The sequence below is a fragment of the Rattus norvegicus genome, chromosome 1 (assembly GCF_036323735.1).
Source record: "Rattus norvegicus strain BN/NHsdMcwi chromosome 1, GRCr8, whole genome shotgun sequence".
NCBI lineage: Eukaryota > Metazoa > Chordata > Mammalia > Rodentia > Muridae > Rattus > Rattus norvegicus.
Window position 1 is genome coordinate 8817024 of NC_086019.1, and position 24600 is coordinate 8841623.

At 41.1% G+C, this 24600-nt stretch overlaps 1 protein-coding gene across 14 annotated transcripts in view; it reads right to left on the reverse strand.

Annotated features, from left to right (window-relative positions):
• Positions 1-24600, reverse strand: part of Utrn (utrophin) — a 503427-nt gene that overhangs the window by 275963 nt on the left and 202864 nt on the right. For all 14 annotated transcript variants that reach the window (XR_010063620.1, XM_008758594.4, XM_008758593.3 and 11 more), the window contains 11 exons: positions 22174-22353; positions 20549-20677; positions 20134-20304; positions 17917-18051; positions 17110-17247; positions 12731-12916; positions 11132-11304; positions 8556-8706; positions 7333-7508; positions 3875-4010; positions 2102-2251 (listed from right to left, as the gene is read on the reverse strand). Coding sequence is in view for 13 of the 14 variants with exons in the window: in XM_008758594.4 (XP_008756816.1) it covers positions 2102-2251; positions 3875-4010; positions 7333-7508; positions 8556-8706; positions 11132-11304; positions 12731-12916; positions 17110-17247; positions 17917-18051; positions 20134-20304; positions 20549-20677; positions 22174-22353 (1725 nt within the window). In the remaining variant the exon portion in view is untranslated. The remainder of the gene's footprint in view (positions 1-2101; positions 2252-3874; positions 4011-7332; positions 7509-8555; positions 8707-11131; positions 11305-12730; positions 12917-17109; positions 17248-17916; positions 18052-20133; positions 20305-20548; positions 20678-22173; positions 22354-24600) is intronic.

A 24600-nucleotide genomic window follows, 5' to 3' on the forward strand; every position in this document is an offset into this window, starting at 1 on the left:
AACCCTCTGTGCTCCCTAAAAATGTATGCTCTGGATGAACATATACAAATGGATTTGGAAAATGACACAGGAGCCAAAATCTCCAGAGTGGAGAGTCGAAGAGAGAGCATCAGATAAACACAGAGAGAGCAGCAAAGCAGTCTGTGAGAGGCCTTATAAATCTCAGGAAGGACAATTGGCTTTTACACTCTGCAAGACGGGAAATCATTAGTGGACATTGTTCGGGGAGGGACTGGGTCTCACTTACATCTTAACAAAGCTTTGGCTACTATGCAGTGACAATGAGGAGAGACCAGGGAGGAGAGCTTTTCCAGAGAGGATTGTGGCTTGAGACAAGTAATACAAAGTAGCAAAATGTAGTTCAATTTATGCTATGACTTTTCTAATGTAAAGAAAGCTGAAGCAATTTATGGAACAAGTATCTACATATCAAAAAATACCCTTATCTGCCTTATCACATGTAGCTGTCCACCTGTCCTTCCAAGCATCCATGGAGTGCATGGAAGAAGTCAATGACTGGGACTTCAAAGAACTGGTGGGAGGGGTGTGTCTCAGTCTGGGTCTGTGTGTCTGAATATGTAAGAAAGGGAAAAATTAATCTCTTAATTGAGTTACAGTTTACATATATAATTTATATGCCATTTTAATGACTCGGGATTTCTGATTTAGGCAATAATAAAGACATATATGCCACTAACTGAGGAATGAGATATACAATGAGGCCCAAAGGAAAGGTAGAAATCAGGAGTTCAAGTTTTGAGACATCTATTAACTGTCCAAAGGCATTGAACGTCCAAGTGTAGAGCACAGAGAAAGATTTAGGCCAGAGATGCAGATAACAGTTGACCACCTGGACAATAATTCAGAGTCACAGAGGCTGGATCTAGAAAGCACACACAGATAGTCAGACACAGCATAACACTACCTCACTCCTCATCGCTTATCCTTCTCCTCTTTCCTCCTACTCTCTTCCTCTCAAGATAGGATCTCACTGTGTAGCCCAGGCTGGCTTTGAGGAGACTCTCCTCCTACCTGAGCCCCCTAAATGTCAAATGTCAGAGCTACAGCGTTATACCAACACATTCCACAGGACTTCCAGTCTGACAGAACTGAAAAGAGTAAAGTGAGGGACAGTCAAGGGTGAGACACATCCATCCCATGTCCTAAATGGACTCCATACATCCACCTAGCTGGTACCCAGACAAAATAAAGAGAATCCTATGATTAGATTTACCTTTAACCATTTCCACTGAAAAACAAAGTAATCATATAAGAAACATAACTCCCATTTTAGTTTAATTTTTGTCAATTTGTTATTAAATTCCACTGTAACCTAATAATAGAAACATACTAAAGGATTAGAAATCACCAAAAATAGACAGACGTGGGAAAGTCTTGTTCAACATCAAGAAGCTATCTTAAGGTCTTTATTTTCAGAACATAATTACTGGCATTTTATCGCCAAATTCCAATTGACAATCATAATGTGAAATATAGACAGTCCCTGGAACAAAGAATCCCATGCAAAGTAAAAAAATATTCTTTGAGAATACATGTGATAGTGAATGAAAATATATATTATGAATAATATATATATATATATATATATGCATGGAAAAAACACACATATGCCAAACCTGTATCTACACACTTAGAGCAGCAGCAAGAGAACAATTCTTTAATCAAGAAATCAGTAACTAGGGGTCAGCAAGACAACTCATCTGATAAGAGTGCTTGCACCAAGTCTTACAACCTTAGGTCAATCCAGGGAACCCACATGGGAGAAGAGAACCAATTCCCAAAAGTTGTTCCCTTACCTGTGGTACTCCTCCCTCTCCCCCTCCCCCTTTCCCTCCCTCTCCCCCTCCCCCTTTCCCTCCCTCTCCCCCTCCCCCTTTCCCTCCCTCTCCCCCTCCCCCTTTCCCTCCCTCTCCCCCTCCTCCTTTCCCTCCCTCTCCCTCTCCCTCTTCCTCTTCCTCTCCCCTCCCCCTCCTCCTCTCCCTCCCTGTCTCTCTCACACACACTCACACACACCAAAGCAAGCCTAATTCTCAAAGTCAATGGACATGAGGAACATGTTACAGGATCCCCACATGCATACCTTGGTCCACATTGTGTTTACATTCCTCAAGCTTTCTGAAAGATTATCTCTCTCGCACAAACTCAGATTTTTGTCTGAAAGCATTTCCAGTTCGGCTCTGTTCAGCCACTTAATGTTTTCAGCCTGAGCGTCCATCTCTTGGGCTAAATCCTGAAACAGCAAACGGCCGTGGTTAGAAGGCTGCTCTGAGGGCACGGACATACAGTCAGGTGCATGTTCCTAAACGTTTACACACTTTCATTATTATTATTCCTAATAGAGTGTATATGTTGGTAGGAGGGACATACATGTGAGCTCACAATCTAAAAGAAGGCATAGAGTTCCTGGGAGCTGTAGTTACAGGCAGTTGCAAGCTGCCTGCCTGACATGGGTGCTGGGAACTGCACTTGGGGCCTCGGCAAGAGCATTTAGTGCTCGGATCTGCTGGGCCAACACTCTAGGGCCAACAGCCCCTTCACCAGGGTCAAACTAGATTTAACTTGTTAAGGTTCGTCCTGATCACTGCTCTGTCTCTCCACCTTAACATACTGCCCCACCCTCTGTCAATCTTCCAAATACTTTATGAACAGGATATTTGAAGAAAATTCTTGACTCTTTACATAAATTAGGAATATCCTCAGACTTCAAGAAAAAAGTTAGTGAACAATTTCCCATCGTTCCTAAACGTTTCCTTCTCAAAAATACTTCGACCATATGTCTCTATGGCAAAACCACTTCTCAAATTAGTTAACATGGTTTTATATGTGGGTGCATATATATTTTTTTAATCACATTCAAATACAATTTTTTGTGTCATTATTTTAAATGTGAGTGGGTGTGCATGCACGAGTGTGTGTGTGTGTGTGTGTGTGTGTGTGTGTGTGTGTGTGCAAGCACCATGCATGCACACAGGTGGAGATCAGAGGACAAATCTGGGAGTCAGTTCTCTCCTTCCACCTTACTTAAGTGGGGTTTCTCTTGTCCTGAGGACCCAGGCTAGCTGGCCCTCAGGAACCTGAGTAATTCTCCTGTCTCTACCTAGCATCTGTCTGCAAGAATGCTGGCACTCCAGAGGCTTGCCTTCACATGCAGATTGTTAACGCTGGCTGGGGGACAGAATCAGGTTACCAGACAACCAGTGAGTGTCTTATCTGACGAGCCATCTTACCATGTCCATGATTCTCTTGGGAAATAAATTCTTGTTCAATGTTCTACTATCAATGTCTCAATTCTTAATATGGACACAAATGCCTATGGATCTGAATATTGCCAGAGATTTGGTGTTTAGGTATCTATTATATCTACGTATTTTTATAGACTGTGTGTGCATGTGTGTGTGCATGTGTGCAGATGTATGACCATCCCAAACTCCTGTTGAAGAAACTCTGCTGCACAGTAACCCTCAGCCTGCATCAAGCCGCCATGAGGTAACTGCACAACACCCAGGATTCTCTTGTAAAAGTCGCCGTGATGAACAATAGCCAGCAACTACCTTCCAAATGTAAAGGCAAAAACTATACTCCATGGCTGTGCTGTGTTCTACGTCACCTTAAGATCGTCTCCATCTTTTAATCAAACATCAAGGTCAGAGTTACTAATCTTTGGTTTGATCTCTGCATCACCAAAACAATGAAAACTAATGGAGATTTTTCAAACAAAAGAACTCTTTCAAATTTACCACACTTATCATGAAGGACAGAGTTGTGCCTCCCTCTCAGTTTCAGTCAAAACTATTCCTCAAGTGTACTGATCCTGCATTAGAAGGCTCTGGAAATCTACAGACAAACTCCTTACTGTTAATTCCCACGGGTTTTCTTCCGGGTCAGGGGTTGATCTCTTCTGCACCGCGTTCTCCACTTTTGTTAACCAGCAGACGACCTCATCCAGCCGTTTCCTGTACCCCGACACCTGCTTACTTTCTCCTTTTAGCCTAAAAGAACACAGTACGGAAAATATTGACAGAAATTACTGAGTAAGCAAAACAGTGTACATTTGCTTTGGAAACCCTGACCCCATAGCCTCAACAGAAAGAATTTCTAATAATTATATTAAGTGTGTATTTTTAAATGAACATTAACAGTCATGTATACAGACCACCTTACTGAAGATTATGTACAAGACTAAAGGGATTTTTTTCCTTATTTCAGACACACTGAAAACTCTTATCTTCTCACCATAAAAATGAAATGGCAAGTTAATATAAAAATGTTTAAGTTGGCTATTGCTATATAATACAGTAAGTTAAGGATAAATAAAAACATCCTTGTGTAAAATAAGGAAAGATGAATAATTATCCGAGTTCTCCATGGAGACAGGAAGACATCAGGTTTTCTTTTATTCACAAGGTCACGGTGTTTGTCCACTGTACCCACTGACAGCAAATATGAGTAAGGAAAGTGCTGAGAATTGAAGTCTTGTACAAGTATTAGACAAACATACATGATCAACTAGTTCATTAAAGTAAATATAATATATGCACAGGGTGTCACATTACATAAAGGAGATGAAGGGAAGATCCAGCCAAGGTCTGAAGGGCGCACGTGAGACCGCAGGCAAGAGGACATGGAGAGCGGAACTCCCCAGTAAGACTCTTTAAATGGTGTAAAAATAACACCTAGGGTTACCAGCATCTGACAGAAAATGAGGTATAAGCAGAGCCAAGATGACGAGTAAGACTGCAGATTTAAGAAAATAAAGTTTGGAAGCTGTTGAGAGCTTAGTGGAATCGTTACTTTTAAGCTACTGCAATTAGACCCTGATTGAAAACTGAGTACGACACTTTAATAAATTACTCCGTCTCATCCCTAACGGGAACTAACGTTCTCAGGCTACCGCTTATATTTTAGCCATAAAAAGCATAAAGTGATACAATACATACAACAAAATATGCATATAGTGCATATTATGTCAATGTGCTATATATAATTATATGTTAACATTACATAATAATAACAGTCACAGTGGAAAGATATAATAATTAACTTTTTAAACCTAATGAAATTGCTTAAGATATAACTTATCTTTAAAAAAATGCACTTCGAGATTTAAAGAAATACCAAATGAAGCAATGATGGTGGCGATTGAAATCATAATAAAATGTAAAAAATAATTTAATCTAACAACTTTAGAAACACCCAAAACACTTGTATAGTTCTTTTGTTTCGGAAATACTGAAAATTGCCAATGTTTCATAATCACGACTACTTTGATGCTCTAAAACTAGAACTAGTATTATCAAGTAATTTCCATCTGCAAAACAGCTAAATATAATATACACTTTGTTATCTATAAGCATAGAAACAAACTCTAAATTCCTGGCCAAACGCTGGGTAAGACTGCCTATTAAGGCAGGACACCATAAACTGTAAACGTGCAAATATTTACCTTCAGGCTCTCAGTACAAAATCAAACTAAGCAGCGTGGTAATTCTCAATGACCCTGAACCTCTTGGGGTCCCAAAGAGGCGCCAACACAAATAGGTTAGAGAACAGAAGTGAATTTCAGTATGAATTTCTGAAAACCAATATTGCTGTGATGAAAATACAGGAAGCTGAGAAAGAGACTCATTACTCCTCTCACTTCCAAAAGCTTGAGTGAAGAGTGTGTCGAGGCCATCTTGTAGGTTGGGGAAGAATGGCTTCCACACACCACAGAAGCCCACTTGAAAACCAAGGGGTGTTTCTGCAGCTCTTGTCAATATTTTGCCAGCATCAGGTTTCTGTTTTTTAAGAAAACCTGACCATTTATTATTATATAAATTAATTTTTATTATTGATATTAATTATCAATTGTTTTATTATTAAATATGTGGCATTTTATTATAGAGTCTATGAGTATAATAATTGATTGATAATACTAGTAATGGTAAATTAATATTAATATTAATGTATTACTATAACAATAATCTGATTATTGCAGAAGAGCATGATCCATGAGAATTCATGAGCACGGCACGTAGGTAATTCAGAGGTACCTCCCTTGTGACCTCCTCTCTTGTCTCCTCATCAGTCCATCTCTCTCACAGCCATGCGTGTGGCCCTTCTCTTGTCTCTCATCTGCCCATCTCTCACAAAGACGAAACTGGTAACCTTCTTGAGAGAAGATGTAGAACTGGGAGTTTTTAGTACCACACCCATGGCTTCATGAGAGCAAGGCCAAAGCAGTCTGTTTAACTCACAGACTGTCACCTGCACAACTGAGACCCAAAATAAACACTCTCTCTTTATAAGCTAATCATCTCGATTATGTATTACTGCTGCAGAAAGGCTCACCCTAGTAAGAATTCACAGAGAATTGCCCTAAATGCCTTGAAACTCAGCTTCTGTATTCCTCTTCCTTAGTACCGAACTCCACAGCCCACCTTTCCCGCCTCCGTGTCAACATCTTCCTGTGGATGTTTGCCTTGGTCACACTTTTTTCCTTTCAACTTCATCTTTTCAGTCTGAGCTCTTAGTGATGTTTGAATGCCCAGTGTGAGAGCATATTGATAAAACCGATTAAATTAATTGACCCCTACCAATACACAGAAATAACACACCAGGAGAACAAGCTCAGGAGAAAGTATTGTAAGAACTGGATATTTTAAATGTTCGCAATAAAAAGTTAAAACGTACACATTTCTCAAATACTATCTCATTTAACCCTCAAGCAACTGCCTGACATTATAGCTTTCTTCTGTAGAAGGGAAACAGTGATCAGAAGTCCTCTGGTGGGTGACTAGCACGATGTATTAACCCTAAAGGTGCAAGAGAGGAGCAATACCTCCGTGTGGCTAATAGCTCTCCATCTGGATATAAGTAAGGCCCGTTCAACAAAATGAAAACCATGCCTGGTACTGGAAGCCTAGACAGCGACCCAAGGTTAGTGAAGTCATGGAACCTGGATGTGCTCTTACAACCACCACTTACCTAAACCAACATCATTCATAAGTACAGAAACGTCTTCTCTCGGATAATTCTAATTCTGATCCTTCATCAAAGAAACCTCACTTTGCAACAGAGACCATTTCACATGGGTGCCGGAGATCAAAGCAAGGGTCACCGTGTTTACGTGGCGAGCACGTTATTGACTGAGCCGTCACCCCAGCCCCAGAGAATTTATACATAGGAAATTGACAGCCTATAAGCTGTAATAAGGAACATGGACAATAGAAGTCTTAAATGTCTGTAATATTTATATCATGGTATAGATCAGCTTCTATACCATGAAATCTTCATCCCCTCTGCTTAAAACATTCAGAACTGAATCCTCACCTGGGCTGCAGATCCTTCACCTCAGCTACAAGAGCACTCCAGCGCTGGTTTAAACTGGCCAGTTTATCCTTCAGAAAGCTTGCATCTGAGGGGCGGAGTCTCTGTACAATGTCTTCTCCCTTTTGGTTTACATCAATCAAGCAGGGCTGGTGGCTGCTGAGGCCGTCTTCCAGTTCCTGGGACAGATAACACATTACGAATTTCTACCCCTCAGTCAAACTGTCCCAATACCTTCAGTGTGCCCAAGTGGTTAAGCATGTAACTCAAACTTTCACAAAAAACAAAAAACAAAAAAAACAAAAAACAAAAAAACAGTACCACATTGACAAGTGAGGGGGAGGCAATGTACTCAACTCCCCATGAACTATCTTTAGAAAATACATTTTGAAAATGTACTAAAGGGCTGGAGAGATGGCTCAGTGGTTAAGACCCCTGACTGCTCTTCCAGAGGTCCTGAGTTCAAGTCCCAGCAACCACGTGGTGGCTCACAACCATCTGTAATGGGATCTGATGCCTTCTTCTGGTGTGTCTGAAGACAGCAACAGTGTACTTATACATAATAAATAAATAAATCTTTACAAAAAAGAAAGAAAAAGAAAATGTACTAAAACAAGAAACACTTTTGGCAAGGGAAGCCTGAGCACCTGTGTGCTCCACTACTCTCTTTAGGGACCTATTGTGTTGGTGGGTTCACTCTGCTGGGGTGCTACACAGTCAAGGCTAAGTCCTACAAGAGGCTTGCTCTGTCCATAGAGAATAGATTTTCATGAAAATAATTAATGATTACAAAAGAAAGGGAAAAGAAAAACCTGCTTTGTGTGATAGGGACACAAAGCAGAGGTGAACAGACATACACTTTTCTGCCTTAGGTACAATTTTTTTGTGTTACTATGAATATAAAATTTCCTGAAGAGAAATGTACCTTAATTTTTTAAATTAATATTTTAAAAATACTTAAAAAAATAACTCCCTCTCTCATTAACAACCTAAAAATACCTTCTCTTTTTTTTTTTAACTTCTTTAAAACCTGGATTATAAATTGTACGATGACCAATGTTTCCTAGAATTTTAAAACTGGGAACTAGACATAGGGGGGAAAAGTACAGTGATAAAAAAGAAATCAAGAGAATTGGTTCCAACTTCTGTGCTGCATCTCAGCCATCACATCTGAAGGACCATCCCACCTTCCTGCACACCCTGCCCCTGGGATGGGACACACTCACCAGCTGGTGTGTCCTAGCTTTCTCCAGGTCCAGGCTGCCATCTGGAGCACAAGTGCCTACCAGCAGGTCCTCAGCTTCAGACAGCCACTGCGTGAGGTCATCAAGGTCACAGTGGAACTGCTTCCATTCTTCCACAGCCCTGGCGAAGGACCTGGAGCACAAGAAATAGATTCAGTGGATCTTCAAGCTTCCTCAGAGCTAACCGAATAATCGTAATAAAAAGTCAGTCAATCAAATCTCGTTTCAACAGAACCATTTAAATTGAGTGTGTTATGTTGAAAAGGCGTTTGCCCTCTGTGACTTACACAGACACTTCTGATTAATCGTAGGCAATGTTAATCCATCCGAATTTATTCCCTTACCATTTAAGTATAGAGAAACATAAAGACATGGTTAATTACTCTCCTCTCTTAGAAGTATGTGGCTTCACTGACAGAAGGCTTCATTTCAAATTAAAACAAAGTAAAAACAAGTTAAAATGAAGGCCAAGAAAAAGAATAACTCTTCTAGAACATGGAAGGGAAATTTTACATACTGGATGAAGAAAGTGACAGCTTACAAATAAAAACATAGCACTTAGTTAAAATTAATGGTACACGAAGGCATAATTAGTACAACTGAATGAATACAAAATACATAACTTGAAGTGATGACATTCTTGCTAACGGTAAAGACAGTGAAGAGTTGTTGGGGAAACATTGATCATTTGTTTGACAACAATGAGGCAGATCAGAGTTAGTAAGTGTTTAACTGTAGAGGCCCAAAAAGTTGCTGAAGGACTTTTTGAAAAGTAGAGGCGCGTGCACCAGGCACGCGCACCGTACTCATGGTACTGAAGCTGCAGGACAAAGTAAGACCTGGGATCTAAACAGAGCACAGACCGACATCAAACTCTGATTAAAAAAAAAAAAAATGATAGATCGTTTCACGGAAACGTGAACTCAAGCAAGTAAGGTTGTTTCAAAACATACACCATTTCTTCACACACAGCAAATGTAAGGCATAGATCTGTAAGTTCTGTTAATTGCATACAATCATAAAGGGAATAAGTATACGATATAATTTCATATAACTGAACTGGCTCTACATCAAAGGGTCCAGGCCATTCTGAGTGCCATACAAAAGGCTGTAGATACAAATAAACAAAAATATATATACATAATATCTTCCAGGTAGAAAACAACATTTTGAAGCAGTAAGTGGCAAGCCCTTGGTTTAAAAGATGAGCCATTGCTGGTACAAGGGACCTTCAAATCCCATTGTGAACACGGTGAAGAAAGTCAACATGGAAACTATCACTGTAATACTGGTGAAATGTTCCTGTCAGTGCTAGCCAGAGTGAGAAAGGAAGGGCGAGTTTATAAATACCCCCGGCAGGGTACAGTAGCCAAGGTCACGGTAGAATACAGACACAGTTTCAACATCTTGCTTGTCTTCACGTAATAACCAAGGGCTGTTAACTGTTGAAAGGGCATTTAACTGTTGAAATGTCACCCACAGGCTTGTGGGTTACAACACATGGTCTCCAGCTGGTGGCGCTGTTTGACGTAGTTGGGGAAAACTTGAGAAGACATAGCCTCACTGGAGAAAGCACATAGCTTGGCAGAGGCTTTGAGGTTTTATTTTACCTCTTCTTTCTGTTCTCCCTACACTTTCTGATTGCTGACAAAATGTGACCAGCCAGCCTCCTTCTCCTGTGGCCATGCCTTGCCTATCCAACAACCCTTCCTTTTTAAGTTGCTTTGATCCACACTTGTGTCACTAGTACAGAAAGTAACTACTACACCTGTTCTAACAAAAAAACATACAGGGATGTACAGAAGGATGTTCACTAACTGCACAAAGACAATGTTTAATAAACTTGCATAGCAGCAAAGATCGTTAAAGCCTATTTCTTCACTGATTGAACAGTCACGTGGACTATAGAGCTAAAAAAATTTAACCATATGATGCTTTGCGTTTGTATCTGAACATTTCCAATGTATTGCTCTGTGGTAAATTATCTGTTACATGGCACTTTTGTTGGGCTCTTTCACATTGTATTTGCATTCCACTATATTCACAACTACTGGAGAAAAGAAAATAAATCACACCCATTTTTCTCTACTCCTATTCGCAGGCCCCTGTTTGAAGTCTAATAACAAAAAAAGCTCTAAAACATTCTATTAAGCTGAAGGATACAGAACAGGAAAAAAAACAACAGAAAGAAAGGGCTTGTGGCTATATCTGAATTCAATTACTTGAGGCTTCTTCTGGTGTCCGTCCACATTAATCATGGCATGTAGGAGAAGGGAACATTAATAAAATCCTTTCTAATTAAAAAAAGAGACTTATTGTTATGCTAAAAAACTAAAGGTGTCCTCATATTATTAAGATATCACGTGCTAAATGGCTGTGTGCCCGTGGACGCATTTCTCTTAAAGGAATGAAGCTCCTGTCTATTTATTAATCGGGTCCTATTAGAACTATGTGGAAAACGGTTTCCATGATCCTCACATACACATGGACACTTTCAACGACCCATGAACCTGTCCTTAAGTTCCTTCAGAGTAAACATCCATTTAGCTCACACTTACCCTCTCCGGTCGCTGTATAACCTATTCACTCTGTCCCACTTTGCGTTCAGCTGAGAGAGCATGTCCCTGATCTGAATGGCTTCGGGACCAGAGGCTTCGAGGATGACATCGGGCTGCTTCTCATGAACTGCTGCGAGCTGCTCTCCGAGTCTGTCCAGCTGATCTTTGATTCTCTGCAAGCACATCATTGTACAGAAACAGAGTCCAGTGAAGTAACGAAAACAGAATCACGGCTAAAGATGACACTCGTTTAGAATAACAGGGAGGCTAATTGCTACTGCATGTGCAAGCAGGGGACTTCTTTTATTCCCTTTAATTTATATATTTCTTCACTTTACATCCCAATTGCATATACCCCATCCTCCTGGTGCCCCTCACATGGCTTCTTCCCCTAATCCCACTCCCCTTCTACTCTGAGAAGCCCCACCTGAGTATCCCCCAACCCTGGTACATCAAGTCACTGCAGGACTGGGTGCCTCTCCTCCCACTGAGGTCAGACAATTGTCAAAGCAGGCTGCACATCTGCTATACATGTGTGTGTAGGGAGGGGAGGGTGCGTAGGGAGGGGAGGGTGTGTAGGGAGGGGAGGGCGCTAGGTCCAGCCTGTGCTTGTTCTTTGGTTGATGGTTCAGACTCTAGGAGCACCCAAGGGTCCAGGTTAGTTGACACAGTTGGTCTTCTTATGGAATTTTTTATATAAAAATAGTATATTCACCAAAATATGAAGAATATCGTCACCATGGTAATGGGAAAGCACTACCCTGATGTTCTGACTGGCTTCAAGGAAGCTTTAATAACTGTCTTTGTAGGTTTAAAAAAAAAAAACGCTTTAGTCTGGAATCATGGTTTTAAATGCCTGATCACTGGAGCTTGAATAAGAAAATGAACTTTCAAATCTGTCAGAGATTTTACTACGACTTTATATAGAAGTACAGTCAAACACATGGGGAAAAACTTTCAAAGAAGTCAAAACTTTAACTCGCAATCAATACAGAACTCCACAATGGGGCAACTAGCCAATCTTAAATCATTGTGGATGACCTGACATCGTTTGACACAAATGACAATCGAGTTTACATCACATTAAATTAAGACTGCTGCTGTTGCAAATAAGTATGCACTTGTAAAAGTCCAGACCTAGATTTCTATTTTTTTAAATTGGAAAAAGAAAATGTTGTATCCCCACCAGGGAGAACGGTAAAGAGTCACTACTTACACCCTTTATCACTAGTTTGGAACATCAAGGATTTGGATTATCTAAGTAAGTACAATAGCCACTTCTGTCTGAGCCTGAGCGTGGTTGCCATGCCTGTCATCCCAGCTCGCCACAGGCTAGGGGAGCAGGGGTGTGAGTGTCCAACTAGCAAGGGCTATCCAAGGAAGCCCTGTCTTAAAAAACAAGAGGGGACAGGGAGGGAGGAAAGAAGGGGGAGAGGGAAGGAGGAAAAAGGTAAAATAGAGGAGGAAGGAGGGGGACAGGGAGGGAGGGAAGGAATGAGAGGGGAGGAGGGAGGGAAAAGGCAGGGAGCAGGAGAGTGGCATTGTTCCTGTACCTTTTCTATTAACCACGGCTACTAAGTTCAGCCCTTGGATTTTTACCTTCAGAGAGTCTTCCTGGAAAGAGAAGTCTTCGTAGACAGTGGTGTTTAGTTCAGGAATATTAAGCGATAATTCAATGTCATCCAGAGTGAGCAAAATTTTATTAATTTCAACCAGATAATCCGCAGGGAGGGCAGATGACATAATTCCAGAAGAAAGCGGAATTGTTTTTCTCTGCGGGATTGCCTATTAAAAGAAAATAATGCAGGTATTTTAAAACCTCCCAAATCAAAGTAATTACAAATTGGGGGGTGGGGGGGGGACTTATGAAAAAATTCCAGAATGTCAACCAAAGTCTTAAGAAACACAAATAAGGGGACTGTGGTCAAAATACATTATGTACATGCATAAAATGTCATAATGAAGCCACTATCATACAATTAATAAATGCTAATAAAAATAACATTAGACATAATCTTCTTATTTTAACCTTCATTGCCGCAGAAACTCAACAAACTGCCTCGGCTTTCACCTGAGGTCTGCGGCTACACATCACAGTCAGAGTGAGCCCACCATTGTCTAATTCCATCGAGCAAGCAGGGAGCGCATCTGCCTCCCTGAGTTGTTAAGGCAACGCAAAGATTGTCAATCCTAAATTCCACATGAAGCACACTATTTCAAGATCATTGTTGCATCATCCTTCTACAATATCACAGTTATATGAAGTATGTATAGCCGTACTGCACAAAACTAAAGCTAAACACGTTTTCAAAACATATTCAGTGGACACGCGGACACATGCTGACGACTCATTCCTCGTGTGGCTGAGGTAGGAGGACCCCTTAGTTCGAAGTCGGGCACAACAGAATGAGACCACATTTCATTGATTGATTGATTGATGAATGAATGAATGAATGAGTGAGTGAATGAGTAAATGAATGAATGAATGAACACACAAAATGCCCTGAGGGTGTTGATTAAAATAATAAGTAATACCAATGTAACTTTGAGACAGTGTTGCTGAGTACAGACACCTGACATTCTTCTGGGTCCTAAAAGGCTGACTCAGACCTCCTTTGCAGAAATTCTGGATCCTCCACTTAGAATACAGCGCTGTCTAGGATGGGCTGCTTAGTCCTTTGGGGACTAAAATATTTTACCCCTTGATAGCTGCATTTTAGTAAATGATGTCTACTACTTTCAAACAGGCAGTTCCCTCATACATTATGTTTTCTTCCAAGACAGGGTCTCATACACAGCCCAGGATGACCCTACATCTCTAATCCTCCTGCCATCTATCTACTCCTGAGTGGCAGCACCATTAACATGGGCCATCGCACCCGGTGCACAGATGCTGAGGACCACACCTACAGCATCATCGGTGGAGACAAGCACCTTAGCAGAGCCCGGTCCCCTGAGTAAGGCTTCCACTTTTCCCCTTTATCCTTGGACTAGCGTAGTCTTCTGTAAACGCGACGGAAATAGCAGTTTCATCATCAAACAAGGAACAAATACCGTGTTTCCTCATTGAGTGATTATAGTTATCTTCAGGATCTCTAAATTAAAACTCCAGCCTGCAAATCATTGAAGCAGTTGCGTCCTGTTGAGCTTAGAAATCTGTGTTCACCGCCTTCCGTGATCTGGATAACTTCCCTTCTCTTTCACTGGGCATTCCTAGAGAGCCAGTGTGAGGCAAGCTTACAGGTTCCCTACTTTATCAAAGGGACCAATTAAAATTATCTCTGATAATTACTATATTGCCTTAATGCTATATGTTTATATCTTATTCTGAAGGCATGTCTAGGAATGCACTCATGCACTTAAGAAAGGAAATGCTACGTTCTAGCAAATGTAAAAGAATGTTGAAGTAATTAACACCTCGGTGTGAAATAAATAATTTATTAAGGCTAAGAAGTGTGTGTATCTGTGTATGTGTGTGTGTGTGTGTGAGAGAGAGAGAGAGAGAGAGAGAGAGAGAGAGAGAGAGGGAGGGAGAAGGAATATGGGGCAACTTGGCAGGGGTGAGGTCACATTCACCCATTCCTTTCATCACTAAGGATGAAGAACGTAATCCAATGAATATATGTGCACATGAAGAACGTCAGGCCATCCCCCTGCAGCTCTCTGGCTAACCGGAGAATCACCAGTCTCTCCCTTCTAGGTGCTGGAATTACAGATGAGCTGCCAAATTCACCAGACATTTATGTGGGTGCTAAAAATCCAAACTTTACATGCCAACAACAGTACCTGCTGAGTTATATTCCCAACACCAAGAATTCATATATTTCAGAATAGTAATACTCCACTCAGCAAATGGGAAAAGGCCACTTAAAAGATATTTCACATAAGAAAGCAAGTTCTGTGCCTGTGGCTGCTAACTCTGACTGCATTTAGTGTTCACCACAGCACAGTAGCTTAACTAAAATGAAACCCGGTGTCCCACAACTGGGGACTGTGTCAAGAAAGTGGACACTGGAATTATTCAGCCATGAAGAAAGAGGAAATCGCATGGTCAGCAGAAAAAAATGTAACGTAACCACACTATGCAAATTCAGCCAGTCTCAGAAAGAAACATCCTGTGTGTTTTCTTTACTTTGTGGTTCCTAGACAACATATAACAACAAAAAAAATGTAAAATCATACTGACTTCTGTGACAGGAAAGTATACATGAACCTTCTAGGGAAACAGAGGTGATGGGCGGGGAAAGGGGGTAAGAAAAAGAAGGACAGAGAATTCTGGGAGAAAATGTGTTCAGCATACACGGGATTGTGGTTTAACTACTCTTAGTCATGTATTTGGCTATTTCTGTCTCTGTTTTTGTTCTCACTGCTATGCATCTGTTTAAGTTTTCGAAATACTTTCCAATACTCATACGTCAGAGCAACATAGGGAGATGGGGAGATGGCTCAGTGGGTAAGGCGCATGCCACCAAACCTCACAACGTGACTCTGATGTCCTGGATCCATAGGGTGAAAGGACAAACCCAGTTGACCCCCACACATGTGACATTGCTTTTCTATGACCTTACACCAAGCAGTTGGTAATCCCCTAGTGTTAAATTAAACTTGAAAGCTCTATTTTCTTTTATTCTACCAAGGAGGCTTTTTTTTTAATGCATGGATATGTCTATGACGCATGCATGTGGTCTTATATGCACAGGTATGCACATATATGAATGTATTCTTAGATGTGCACGTACACATATACATCCAAGTGTGAGTGAATATGCTTCTGTGTGTGTGTGGGGGCCTGTGTGTAAGCCAAAGGGTAACCTCAGGTGTCTTCCTTAGGAACACAACCCACCCACTAAAGCAGGATCTTTCATTGCTCTCACGGTCTAGAGCTCACCAATTAGGCTAGACTGTCTGGTCGACAAAGCCCTGGGATCCTCCCATCTGCTAAGACTGCTCAAGTCCTCATGCTTCTGAGACACACACTTCCCAGGCAGCTATCCCCACTCCAAAGCCTAAGAGTTGTGAGTCCTGCTTCTCATGATGTAATGAACAGGGAAATACCAGAGGATGGCACTGAAGTCCCCTCCTTCTACACGGACAGCCTACTTTCTAAGAGGACAGACTAAAAAGGGAAATGTGGAAGGCAGACGCCAATGGCCACTTCGTTTTGAATCATACCACAAGGCACATGCAGACAGAGACAACCAACAGGCAGCAAACCACGGCACAGGAATCCACTCAGATTCCAAAGTGATCAAATAAAACAGATTCCAGCAAGAACTACCAAAAAGCAGAGCCCTGGGGAATGGCATCACTTAAAACATCACAAGGAGTGGTGCAGTATTTTCAATGACCACAGACACAGTTGATGGAGAAAGAGGAACATAGAAGGCTTCCAGGACAACTCCTAACCGCCAACCCCACCCCTAAAAAATTAATAGCCTAAAAAGGAAGCCATCAAAGAGAAGCTTTGAAAACTGGGATAAGGATGCTGAAATGTAGCTCTCCACAATTGATGGCTTCTGGCGAGGATGGGGAAGGACTCAGTTTCCCTTTGTGGGCTAGCCACTGGGTGTAGGTCGTGCTCAACTGAATTTAACACAAAATGGACTTAGAGTCTCTCTCTTCCTCCCTTCCTTCCCCCCACCTCTCTTTCTCTCTTTCCTTGACTTTCTTTTTCTTTTTCTTTTAAGTTGGGGAGGTCACAGTGTGAGGGAACAGACATGGGAGGACTGAGAAATCTATGTGATCAGGGTGCATGATGGGAAATTCCCAAATAACCAATAGCATATGCAAGGCATAGGGTCCAATCACCAACTCCGAAAAATACAGTAATTAGTTCAACTTAAAAAGAAAGTAAGGGGGAAATAATCTAATTTCCCTAACTGATTTGCTTGAATATTGCTTGTGTCTTTAAATATTGCCAGCCTGGATGGCTCTACTGGGTAAGTTACTTCTTTGCTGAAGAGACCACCCCATCCTACCTTGATTTTGTTGTAACGTGTATGCAAAAGTAGTAACTGCAAACGGATCTTTTCTTTCTTACTGTCCTCCATTGGTTCATGTAACAAATGCTCCCCTCTTTGTAGAACTTCCTCAATCTGGGCTCGCTCCTCATCCATCTAAATATTTAAAGGAAAAAAATTACAAGACACAAAAATGCACAGACAAACATAACACTCTTCATTGTTCAGTGTTAAGAATTAAGCTGAGGGTTGGGGATTTAGCTCAGTGGTAGAGCGCTTGCCTAGCAAGCACAAGGCCCTGGGTTCGGTCCCCAGCTCCGAAAAAAAAAAATTTAAAAAAAAAAAAAAGAATTAAGCTGAGACAGACAGGGGAGCATGGGTCAAGCCAGATGACGCAACTGCTCATGATTTTCTTCAAATACCTTATATTTGAAAATAAGATACCCCAAACCAAGTATATCAAACCTTGGTTAATGATTATAGCTAGTCAGAAATCATCATCGTTATCGTCATCGCCATCGTCATCATGTGTGTGTTTGTTTATTTGTGACATGGTTTCTTGTAACTCGGGCTACCCTCATACGTGCTATACAGCTAAAGACGACCATGAGCTCCCACTCCTGCATCTGCCTCCCAAACGCTGGGATTAAGTGAGTGTTATATGTGAACTTGGAGCATTGCAGGAGTCATCTGACAGCTTTGACAATGACTCTTATAAGTCACATCTGGATTTCTTCAGTTACAGGTGTCGTCAGGTCAAGCAAGTAAATCTGTGCTGTTAAAGGAGAGGAAAAAAAATGAGGGCAGGGTTTGCAGACGACTCACCTTCTCATCATTACTGGGGTCCAAGTGCTTTTCCACAACTTTCAACATGTTTTCTATGTCACTCTCTAAGCTTTCCAAGTCAGAGAAAGGCCCAACAGCTTCAACAGTTCCAGCAGGATCCTGACCAATCAGCATCTAGGGAAGCAAAAGAGGCTTCTGAGAGTGGACCATTGATTTGATTTTCCAAAATCCTGCTGAGAGGCAGGGTCACAGCAGAAACCAGCATTTATCTGAAGTGACGGTAATGCCGTTCATCACAGAGCAATGACTTGTGGCAATCTGGACTTAGCTGAAATGCTCATCGTTCAACCTGGAGCCAAGGACGCGAAGTGCATTCAGTTGACTGTGGCTGCTTAGAGCACAGCAGGATACGTGCCAAGGTGGACACCCTACAGGACCATGATCTAAGCCATCCCTGGCACAGACATAAAAGGAACAATGGCCAGTCCTCATCCGGTGAGAGGAGACCCTAGAGAATCCCGCCCATGATGCCAACCAAGAACTCCCCTTGGGTTTTGTGATATTGAAGCCTCAAAGAGATTATATTTCCAAAGGCCACATTTCCACATCTATACAGAAAAACATCGCATTTGGGAAAATAACAGTAAGAATAGCGATTTTCATAAAGATAAATGAAGAAAGGTAACAGCCACCTATGAGGAAAGAAGCATTCTCACATCCCGACCTGCACGGATTTCCTACTGGCCCGTGCTGAGAGAGTTTGGAACAGACCTGTGAAACCTCTGCAGGAACTCGATGGATTCTAAAACCTGACACCAGCGGAATAGTAAGAGGTGTGCCAGCAGATAAAAATAAGATGGCTTTAACAAAAACAATATTCCCAAGTGCCTGATATTCATAAAATTCACCTAGCAAATTATAACAAACCGTAGAGGTTATCATTAAAATCCATTCCAAGGGAGCATGTACAAAATGCTATAAATTTTTTTATATTTTAGTATCATGCATCAGTGAGTAAAAATAGTTAAGCAACAGAATGGTTTGCAAAGGTCATTTGAGGGACAATGCTAATTTTCTTTAGCCCACCCCTCCGCTTAGTTTTTAATGTCAAAAAAAAAAAAAGCCCATGAATCTATTAAAAAGAATGAAATGGAATAAGTCACACAATAGGGAGACAAAGCCAAGATTAAAGAAGACAAATGCTCAAGGAAGGTCTGGCCGTACTGTTTTAAGTCATGAATAATTATATTCCTGGGCATGGAAACAAAATTGGGCCCACTATACCAGATATTTTAAATTAAAACAAAGTTAGATAAGACCTACTTCCTGCTCAAAAAATTGCCTTTTCTCTTTGTTATTTCAATAGATAACTGTCAAGAGGTTGAATTCACTAACTCTTTAAAGTGCCATCAGATGTGCACAGCTAAAATTTTATTAAGCGCTCAGCATCCTGTGATTCCTCAGCATGGGTACCTAAGGCCCGCCGTTCTCCCTCTAAACTGTGAAAATGGTGGCCTCTTCTCCACTTCGAACTTACTGAAGCTCCGTCTGTGCTAGGCCCTGAGAACTCATGGTAAAGTGTTTCTCCCGCTCACCTCTTAAAATAAAGAATAAAAGAGAAACAATGGGAAAGAGACACAGGAAGTTGAAGGAATAATAACATGGCAGCATAGTCACCATTTTGCAAAGATAGCCATTACTCGTGACCCTCATTTTAATTGACAAAGCTGTTTTGAATTAGTAAATTCAGAGAGTTTCTCTGTGAACTATTACCTGTGAGTTTATAACATATATATAATACATTATATATTATATAGCTTATAACATTTAAATCTGTCAACATATACACATACATTAAAAGGATGAGTTTAAGATAAAGGACTGATACTCATGTGTCAGTTGGGAAATGACTTATTTATTTCTGTTTTGTTTTGTTTTTTGAGCTGGGGACCGAACCCAGGGCCTTGCGCTTGCTAGGCAAGCGCTCTACCACTGAGCCAAATCCCCAACCCGACTTATTTATATTTCTGTTCTATTCCTATCCGGACTGCCAACTGGCTCTGAAGCCTGTCCTGGGTGAGTTATTTATTAAACAATATTTTTTATATTAACAATCACACATAAGTAACAACAGTCATTTTGCCAAACAGTTATTAAAATTCATTTAAAAAATTAATAGGCCTGAACGAAATTATCTACCACTTACACATATACCCATGAGGAGAAGCCGTATTCTATAAAACTGCAAGCACTCACTTGGGCACTGTTTATGTGCTGGGACACCTTTTCAAAGTTCTTGCTCAGTTCAGCTAATTTTGGTTCCACAAGTTCCCTGCTGGAGCTTCCACGAGCATTCACCAGGACGATGGCTTGTTCCCGAACATTCTCAACCTGGATGCTGGCATCACTCAGTTCTGACAGTAAACGCTGATGGTGAAAAAACAAGAGACGCTTATTATGAATTAAAGGTATTTAAAATAAATGTCTGGGATTGCTAGGAAGACACCGTCAACCAGAAGAAGTGGTGCTCATAGAAAAGCCCACGGGCAATCTTGGTTTCTCCCACCATGATAAATGTTGAAACTGCTTGAGAACACCACGCACACCACTGACAGCACCCAGCACCAGAGAACAGACGCAGCAAGCTATCCTGTGGGACTCGGCTGACTACCTTCACGATTTCTTCCTGTTTACTCGCCGGTTTCTTTTCGATCTCATCCAATAGAGCTTCGGCTTGATAGAGCCAGGTACTGATGTGGGCAACATGTCCATCAAAGACCTCCAGCTGGTTCTGGTGGTTCTGCAAAGGGATAAAATAATGCTGACACGCTTAAATGAAATACTAAGACGGCAATCTTAGAAGAGATCGAAAGGGACGTCAAGGAGCACGCTGCGTGTTGCACGGTCGTGTCAACGATAAACAACCATATTTGCTACGCGCTTTCACTTGGTTTGTTTCTGGTTTGAGGTTTTTTAGAGGGAGGGGCCACTGCTTTTCAGTTCTGGAGACTGAACATGGGGCTTCATACACTGCACAACTGCACATAACCCCAGACCCTTTTTACGTCTTATTTTGAGACAGGGTCTCACTAAGTTGTCTAGGCTGTCCTTGAGTTTACTATGTAGCCCAAGAAGACCTACAAGTTGTGATCCTCCTGCCTCTGCTATCCAAGTTGCAGGGATTACAAGGCTGTGCTAGCAGGTGTGACTTTTATGAGAGACAGGGTGCTGGGGTTTTTGGGGTTTGGCCAGGAATTTGAGACAGAGCCTTGCTATATAGGTTGGCCTTTGCTGTTGGAGACTCTTGTTTTGGTCTCTGGGATTACAGGGATTATAGGTATGCATCGCCACGGTAAGCTTTAGCTATGCTTCTCTCTGTACACTGGTATGTGGTCATGCATTACATTACAAAATTTACATAAAGTTTTATGGGTAATGTGTCATGGGCTAGAATATAAACCTCGGGTCAATCAAGACCTAAGCACACGAGCTTCTCTGCCATATATATATATATCTCCTAACAGATTTGGAAAAAATGCCCAACCAGATAATTTATTTTTATATCTATGTCTATCCCTTTCTAGGGAATTAACTGAGTTAAAGTCCTAGCCAATGTGCCAGAATAAAGTAATAATTTATGAACTATAACTCTCACTTCAGAGACTGGGGCTGCCATATGCTTATCATTGGTAGAAGTGGGCCAGGAAACACTATGAAAATGGAATGGTCATCATCATAAAAAAAAGAATGGGGTGTTTAACATATTGCTATAGAACACCACTACACATTTTCAGTCATTGAATCATCATAAAATTCATACAAGGGTGAATAATAATAGTACATATTCTGTAGATGAGAAAAAGAAAGAATAGAGTTTTTAAGTAATTCACTGAGGTACTAGTCAAGAATTTTACCGGCATCACCATTAAGATAATCCTTGATCTGAGCTAATGTATAGCTAAGACACTGTGAAGACTGTGTGTGCATATAAATATACATTTATACATACATGTGCGTATACATATATCATTATACTAAGCAAATACTCTATCATTAAAATGAAACTACATTTACTAAACTATTAAGTAACACAGCCCCTCTGTTTAGCATGAATATTTTACGTTCATAGAGTTATTGCAAATTCTTCCACCTGGTCCGTTTTCAATAGAAAATTAAAATAATAAAACTAACCCACAAGCAAAACAAAACTGAAACACAGAACTCTAATGAGGGCCACATGCTTTAAACATAATTAATTATGGAAAACATCACCACTGCCGTGCTCTGGCAACATACCAGCAAGGTATTACGCCAGTCCTCGGTCCACGTGCGGACTCGGCTCCACCCAGCGTTGAGCACACAGAGGGTATCTTCTAGAACAGACTCACTGCCCACCACCAAGTGTTGAAGGGCAGCACTACTCTCTGTGATGGCGTTTAAGTCAACTTTTCTCCTTTCCAGATCCTTGAGAATGTTCTAGAAGAAAGAAAAGAGAAACCCACTTGACTTTCAGAGCACAATAAAATTTACACAACCTTATATGTTTTGTTTTGTTTAGCTTTTCTTCTCCAGCAATAACGAGTCTATGATTTCCTAGATAACTTGTAATATACCTTGAAGGTTTATAAAACTCAGCTCAACTCTCAAAACCGTAATGAAAAATGAAATGGTTAAGTAAGCAAATATGAAAGGACATAAGAAATCCAGACGAGAAATACAGCCTAAGTAAATCAAAGGAGAACCAGAAAAACAGAAGCTTTGAACACCAGCACAGACCATGCAGCCGGAACACTCCAGGAGGGGAAATAATCACTCACACAAAAGAAGGTTCACCAGGAAAATATACATTCACAGAAGCTCAGATCATGCTGAAAAATGCAAAAGATCCTGAAAGCGACGTGTAGAAACACCGTGTTTTCTTTAAACTGTTGCTCCTTTTTCAAAAAAAATACTTTTCAGATTTCTGTTTAAGTGTGTGTGTGTGTATATGTGTGTGTGTGTGTGTGTGTGTGTGTGTTTCACAGATCTCCCAAACCTGAAGTTATAGGCTGATGTTGGGTCCTCAAAATGAAACACTGGTCTTCTGCAAGCGCGGCAAAGTGCTCTTAGCCACTGAGCCACCTCCCTACCCGTGGTACACATTCTTAAATCAACATTTAAAGTAATCGCTTCAAGGAATTCGAGTTCTCGTGTGAACACTGCTGAACATCACATTTCAGTAAAGATACAAGTCACAAATCCACAAGTGAGTCAAGGTTGAGACACTGCCTTGGTCGTGACACTTACAGATGCCTTTGAAAGGCAACCGGCTCCTATTCCTCTCCACCAACGTGAGAGAAAAAGACAATTACACACAGACTCTGTGTAGTTCAGACTTTCTGCACTCCTTCAGGGATTGTGCCCTGACTGACTAGAATTGGCTGGGAGAGTCGTAACTACAGACAAGTAATTAAGTTTAAATAACACACACGAAAGCCTAGTGGGTTTGATGGTAAAAAGTCTTTAAAATAAGATTGACTCTATGGAATAAACTTCCCACTTACATTCGCAAATTAAATTTTGCGTAATATAAGTAAATTTTGCACATAATATTTAAATGAAGAAAATAAAAGGTCTTTTAAATCTTTAAGGTTTTTAAGTCTAAAGACACATTATCAAAAAGGTGGGCAATTACCAAAGAGCACAAATGGGCTGGACCTAGGCCTCCCTGCACACACGTAGCAGATGTGCAGCTTGGTCTTCAGGTGGGTCCCAGGACAACTGCAGCAGGGGCTGCCCCTGGCTCTGTTGCCTGCCTCTGCACAGTTCCCCAAACTGGGCTGCCTTGTGTGGCCTCAGTAGGAGAGGATGTGTCTAGCCCTGCAATGACTTGATGTGCCATGGTAGGTTGGTACCCATCTCCTCAGAGGAGAAGGGTAGGGTGATAAAGAAGGGGCTGTGTGAGAGGGAGCCGCAATCAGGATATAAAGTGAATCAATAAATAAGTAAGCTGATAGGAAAGGTGGGCGGCTACGCTCCACACCAACGCTCCTCCCACCCCCCTACCTCCCCTCTATAAGCCATCCTCACTACGTCAGATCTGTAAAAGGATGAGCCGGGAACTCTTTATAGATTTCAGAAGCTTACCATTATTTATAGTCTGCCTTCAGAAGTAATATTTAACAAAGCAATGGAACTTATGAGACCAAAGAGAAGGATTATCAAATATTAACACACACAATTCAGTATCACCTATATATTATATAGACACAGTTGGTTAAGAAAAAGAAAATGCACGTTTATAGGGCAAAAAACAAAATAACATATAATAGATGCATTATACATATACACACATACAATGTTTATAAAGGAAAAATTAAGATATTATGTGGCAAAGTAAAAGGGTGCAGAAGGTGGGAAAATGGGACATGACATTTTAATAAAGACTGTAGCCTGTTGAGGCCATGCATGCTGGTAGGATAGGCTAAAGAGGCAGAAACAAGAGAATCACCAGGGTGAGGTCAGCCTGGGCTCCACCTGGGAGCCAGCACAAGGTTGCGTCAGGCAAAGGCATCTACTGAGAAAATCTGGAAAGCCAAGTCCAATCCCTAAAAACCACATGGATGTGGAAAGAGAAAACCAAATTCTGGAAGATATTCTGTGGCCTTCTCATCTGTGCCATGACACAAGTGAGCCTCACTCATGGCTCTCTCTCTCTCTCTCTCTCTCTCTCTCTCTCTCTCA